The sequence below is a fragment of the Marmota flaviventris genome, chromosome 9 (assembly GCF_047511675.1).
Source record: "Marmota flaviventris isolate mMarFla1 chromosome 9, mMarFla1.hap1, whole genome shotgun sequence".
Taxonomy (NCBI): Eukaryota; Metazoa; Chordata; class Mammalia; order Rodentia; family Sciuridae; genus Marmota; species Marmota flaviventris.
The window spans coordinates 73802146-73808145 of record NC_092506.1 but is presented as its reverse complement, the minus strand read 5'-3'; the positions used below and the strand labels follow the sequence as shown (position 1 = coordinate 73808145).

The 6000-nt window shown below is 37.9% G+C and overlaps 1 protein-coding gene across 2 annotated transcripts in view; it reads right to left on the bottom strand.

Annotated features, from left to right (window-relative positions):
* Positions 1–326: 326 nt before the first annotated feature.
* The window catches only part of Ccdc81 (coiled-coil domain containing 81), a 38399-nt gene continuing 32725 nt past the window's right edge, over positions 327–6000 (bottom strand). For both annotated transcript variants that reach the window (XM_027942780.2, XM_071617158.1), the window contains 2 exons: positions 2775–2900; positions 327–468 (listed from right to left, as the gene is read on the bottom strand). In XM_027942780.2, coding sequence (XP_027798581.2) covers positions 327–468; positions 2775–2900 — 268 coding nt within the window. The remainder of the gene's footprint in view (positions 469–2774; positions 2901–6000) is intronic.

Here is a 6000-nt window from a genome sequence, read left to right as displayed (position 1 = left end):
ATTTATGGCAGGGTTGTGTCAGCAGTCCCTCAGCAGCCAGAGCAAAGTTGGGTTCCGTTCCCAGGGCCTATGGCGATGGGTTCCAGTCCTCAGAGCAAATCAGTTTCATTGCCATAGAAGGGAAATTACAGGAATAAGTAGTGGTGGGAAGGCAGGAGGGAAGAACCAGCCAACCTGAATTCAATGAGAGGCTAAATAATCTAATGAAAGCATAGAACCTAAACAGTAATTTTTTTTCCTCTGAGGTAAAAATATGCAGTTTCAAAATCCCTCCAAACATGTAAAAGATTTAAATGTTCCCCAGGAAACAAAAGTCAAACTGAGTTTTATACAAGCAACCGGGAGCCTTGCAGGAACTTGTTCATGTACCACAAGTTGCTCTTGCCTGTATTGGACATGCACCTCTGGCACTGTTTGCAACGCTGATACTTCTTGCACTGGTCCAAAAGGAACAGCTTGTTGGAAGCCCTGAGGAACAGGAGAGGAGAGTGAAAGCAGCAGTTAGCAGTTGTTATGCAAGACTCTGGAGACCCCCATCACATTACTGTCTGCAACTCAAACCCTGTCCAGGCTCTCCCTGCTTGCAAATTGCCACTGTCTCCTCTTCAGTAAATCTAAGCCCCTGACTTGGTACCTTCACAGCAACAGTCTGCCTGACCCTCTTTTCCAGTCACACCCACCCAAACCCACTGAGAACACAGTGCCCAAAGTCACACAGTCAGCAAAGAATGGCTTCAAAGCCTCTTTGTTTGCTGTTTTGTCACTTGGATGCACCTCTCTTTCCTGGGCTCCTGGAGACAGGAGACAGCATTTGAGAGAGAGATCAGGCCATTAAGCTGCTGGTTAACAGCACCTGTGGAGCACTTACAATGAAATATCTCAAGAGGCCAGAGCTTCTGGAGAGTTAAGGGCAGGACAGAAAGTGAAGATAAGTAGAGGGACAAAATTGGATGGCATCAGAGAGGAAGGGGCAGCAGTGACTGATCTACCTTGACAATTCCCAGTTATGCAAGCCAGTCCCTAGTTGTTCCCCTACCCCATCAACAGTGTCTACAAGGGTAGAATTCTGGACAACCCAGAGCATCAGAGGCAGTCCTAAAAGGAGAAAGTGTAAACAGCCTTGAAAGTGGGTAAGGAAGACCTACCTTGCTTGCCTTGTAACAGGACAGATTGCATGTGCTAACTGCATGCATGTGAATCGTGTTTTTGCCTTTGTTTTTTTTTTTTTTTGTCCTGTCAACACTGTAGTATTTGCTATGATTTCTTTTTTGTTGTTGTTATTCTAATTAGTTACACATGACAGAAGAATGGATTTCAGTTCATTGTACTTTTGAATTTTACATCAACCACTTCGTTCTTCCTATCTGATGCCTGCTTCAGTATCTACCCACAACTTGGCCTAGCCTAGGTCCTCAGAAAACAAGTCTGCTCCACCATGTCCCAGAGCAGGTTGGCCAGCCTACACTCAAGATTAGTTCCTGTATATCCTTTATCACTGTGTTGACCAAGCATTTTACTAAATCCAAATAAAATTTCCCCACCATTAGTCTCACTGCCTTTTACCTGCCTTTCTACAACACTGAAAAAATGGCTTGAGCTCTCCAATTCCCCTTTCCTTCCTCTTCTCTAGGCCAAGCAACTCCATTTCTTCTTTGGGACCTATTTTCCACATCATCCCTCATACTTTCATAGTCTTACAATATGTTTCACACATTAGGAAAACAGGTGAGAGGGCTGGGGTTGTGGCTCAGTGGTAGAGCACTCGCCTCGCACATGTGAAACACTGGGTTCGATCCTCAGTACCACATAAAAATAAATAAACAAAATAAAAAGGTATTGTGTCCATCTACAACTAAAAAAGAAGAAAAAAATTAAAAGAAAAGTAGGTGACAAATGACTTACAAGAAAGTCTAAAAGAAAAGGAGTTACAAATCAAGATCATTGTAACAAAATTTACCCATGATAAAAATGAGTTGGCAATTGAAAGTATTATTTTGATATATCTGGGGTTGACTTTAATATGTTGATTGTGCAGACTTGGTCTGTTTCATCAAATTCCTCGTTCTATTAAATCCTGCCTTACATTTTTGAAGGATTTTAATTTCTAAGAGTAACCATTTCCCATCTCCTTAATCAGTCTCTAAAACTTCTCTGTTAGTTTGGTCAGGCAAATATTTACTTTCCCATTTTACACATAAGAAAAAATAAGACAAAAAGATTAGCTGCCTCTTCAAAGTAAGTGATAATTATCAAAGCCAGGACAAGAATCCATATTCCCTAACTTAAATTATAAATACACCACTGGAGAGGGGATTAGCTCTATAATGGGCATCTCATCTTTCCAAGTATCAATCTTACTCACAATCCCTTGACTCTGCTCCTAAATGACTATTCCATAAGCATTGGACATGTTCAGATCAGACACTCACTGTCCTGGCTTTCAATTAGTTTTTTCCAAAAAGAATTTCTACCACCTTCCACAAATTGAAAATGAAGACATCCTAGTCAGAGGCACAGATTGGGGCAGAATTGGTGAACACATGACATACAACACAGCAATCTTTAGTCCCTTGTTCATGGCAGACATTTCTAATCAATCATAGCAGCATTTCCCACTGAACACAGACTTGTTTTCTCCATTAAAGCTTCTAGTCAACCACCACTGATCAACTAGAATTGGTGCTTGAAACCTGCCATCTTAGGACTAGAGGAAAGTAAATAAGGAACAGGGGAAATTTCTTCAAAAAGAACTTCTGGTTCCAATCAGATGTTACCGTTCGAAAGACTTTTCTTCCAGGTCCTTCTCTTTCTTTATTGCAATGCTATTTTCCCAATCCTCCTGCAAGCATTGGTTCATTTTGTTCACTCTCTCCAGCTCTGCAGTTCTGTCTGCCAAGTACCTGGAGAGAAAAGAGCATTCTGACTCCATTCTTAATATTTGAAAGAACATGCATTAACCTTGGGCACCCCATTCCTTTCATGTAAAATTAAACAGAAAACTTTCTGGTTTTGTTCACTGTTCTTTGAACTATATACTAAAAGGCATGGACACTGTAAAAGCATAGTGAAACTTCTGGCTGTTAAATATTATGAGTCTAGGACCTTTCATCTTCAATAGTAATTTAAATTAGCAGGGTTGAAACCTTTTTCCAATTAACAACTTTGGCCTTTAAAGTCATTAATTTCCTTTGAAGTTAATTTAACTCATCTGAAGAATCATTCCAAATGGATTTCTTATACTCTGTTTCTTTGCTTTTATTCCAACTTCTCAGCTGTCAGTAATCAGCCTACTGGTTGCTACAGGCATTCTGCAAGCAAAGGCATACAAATCAAGGTCTAGAAAGGGATAAAGGAACACAAGTGACTACAGCAAGACAAAAGGAAATCTAGAAAATATCTAATGCTATGCTGTGAAGAAGTCAGGGGAAGGAAAAGAAATGTTTGGTGAACCATGGTTAAATTAAAGCAGTGACTGCCCTGCAATCTCTCTTAAAGTCTCACTAATCCCAGAGTTGCGTTTCCACCACTGGTCTCCAAATACACTGACGCTACTGTTGTGAGCCTGGCTCAAACTATTTATGTGTGTCTATTTCTTGCTAAAAGGAAACTTTTACTGCCAGTTTTCACTGAAGTCTAGAAGAAGCATCACTGAATGTGACTGCTGACCGCCTACTCTGAAGAGACTTGTGCTGTGGTGGCTACAGCCACTAGGTGTCAGAATCCTCCACTGAAAATCAGCACTGTCCCCTGGTTCACTTTTTCCTAGAACAGCACAGCCACCTTTTTATCTAACCAGCATTAACTGCACAGCTATTATGTGGCAAAAGATCAAATGACAAAAATATAAAGTGCTAATGCCCATTAATAGTGGGAGTTCACTGAATGAATGGAACCTTCTTTTTCTTTTCATAGTTCTTTTTAATTATGGTTTTTAAAAAAATCACCATCTTAACCAGTTCTAAGTGTTGGCAAGGATGGAGAGGTGATAAATATATCCAGACTGTTGTGCAACCAATCTGCAGAATTCTTTTCATCCTGAAAAACTGAAACTCTATACCATTCAATTCATTTGTCATTCCTCTAGTCCCTAGCGACTACCATTCTACACTCTGTTTCTAAGAATCAACTTTTCTAAATACCCTCTATAAATGGAATAATACATATTTGTCCTTTTGTGACAGCTTATTTTACTTAGCATAATGTTCTCAAAATTTATGTACACTGTAACATTTGTCAGAATTTCCCCCTTTCAGATTTGTATTCAAAAGAACTGAAAGCAGAATCTTAAAGAGATATTTGCATACCCATATTGATAGCCGCACTATTCACAACAGCCCCCAAGAAGTAAATGCAAATGTCACAGAGGAAAAAGCAAAATATGATATGTACATAAAGTGGAATATCTGACATCAAAAATTAATGAAATCCTGTCATTTGTGGCTGTTGCCACAGGATGGAATTAGAGGACATCACATAGAAGAGACTGGAGTAGAGGGTCATTAGAGTCTAAGAAGGGTAGGGAGGAAGGGGTGACAAAGAGAAGTTATAAAAATGTACAAATATATAAAAAGGAAAAATAGTTCTACTGTTCTACATCACAGCAGAGTTACTATAGTATACAACAATTTATGGTATGTTTCAAAATAACTTTAAGTCTTCCAACTAATACAAATGATAAATGTTTGAGGAGACAGAAACACTAATTATCCTGATTTGATCATTACACATTATATACATGATTTGAAATACTGAACTATATCCCATAAATATGTACAATTTATGTGTCAATTAAAAATTTTTAATTATATCTCAATAAAGTTTTTTTAAAAAAATAAGAAAAAATCATCAGGAAAACTATGCCTTCCCTCAGGCATGTTTGTGTTTTCACTAATCTTCTTAGGCTGCAACCATTTCTCCTCCCCACCATCAAAATGCCTGCAGAGCCTTTTATGATTACTATATTATAATCCTTTAATCTGTAAGCGATGTAACTTATGATTTCAAAACCATAAAATCTGTTGAAAATAAAATAGCATGCCCAGGGGAAAACTAGAGTAAAAGGGAATATTTAATGCAGAATTGTTATAACAACAAAATACTAGGAAACAAAGTGAATATGTTCACCAAAAGTGCAAAAGTTAAATTATATTATTTTAGTACATCCATTAGAGAAATGCAAATTAAAGCATGAGATACCACTATACACCTATTAGAACGGCTGAAATTAAGAAGATTGATCATACCAAGTGTTGGCAAGGATGGAGAGGAACTGTCATACACTAGTGGATGAGATTAGAAAATAGTACAACCAAATTGAAAAGCACTTTGAATTTCTTTAAAAGTTAAATATGTATCTGTGATATATCAGCCATGTTATGCCATGCCTAGGCATTTACCCAAGATAGAAGGAACTATATGTCCATACAAAGACTTACACTCAAATGTTTAGAGTAGTTTTATTCACAATCACCAAAAACTATAAATAACCCAATGTCCATCAACAGACAAATGAATAAACAAAATATGTTATGTATGTGCAATGGAATACTCCCCAGCAATAAAAAGAACTGAGATATTGTTATATGCAAAAGCGTGGGTGAATTTCAAAATAATGACTCACATTGAAAGAAAAAAAATAAGTATACTTCATGGTTCCATTTGTATGAAAACCTAGGAAATGCAAACTAACCCATAGTGACAGAAGGCAGATTAGTGGTTGCTTGAAGATAGGGTTTGCGGGAGGGATGAGGGAGGAATTATAAAGGACACAAAGAAACTTTCTGGGATGATGAATATGTACATTATCTTGACTGTAGTGATCCTTTCAATGGGTGGGTGCATACTATATCAAAACTTATCAAGTTGTACACTTTAAGCACATACAGTTTATTGTACATCAATAAAGTTGTTTTTAAAAAAAGGAAAAAAATCATCAGGAAAGCCGTGCTTTCCCTCAGGCATGTTTCACAAATCTTCTTAGGCTGCAACCATCACTCCTCC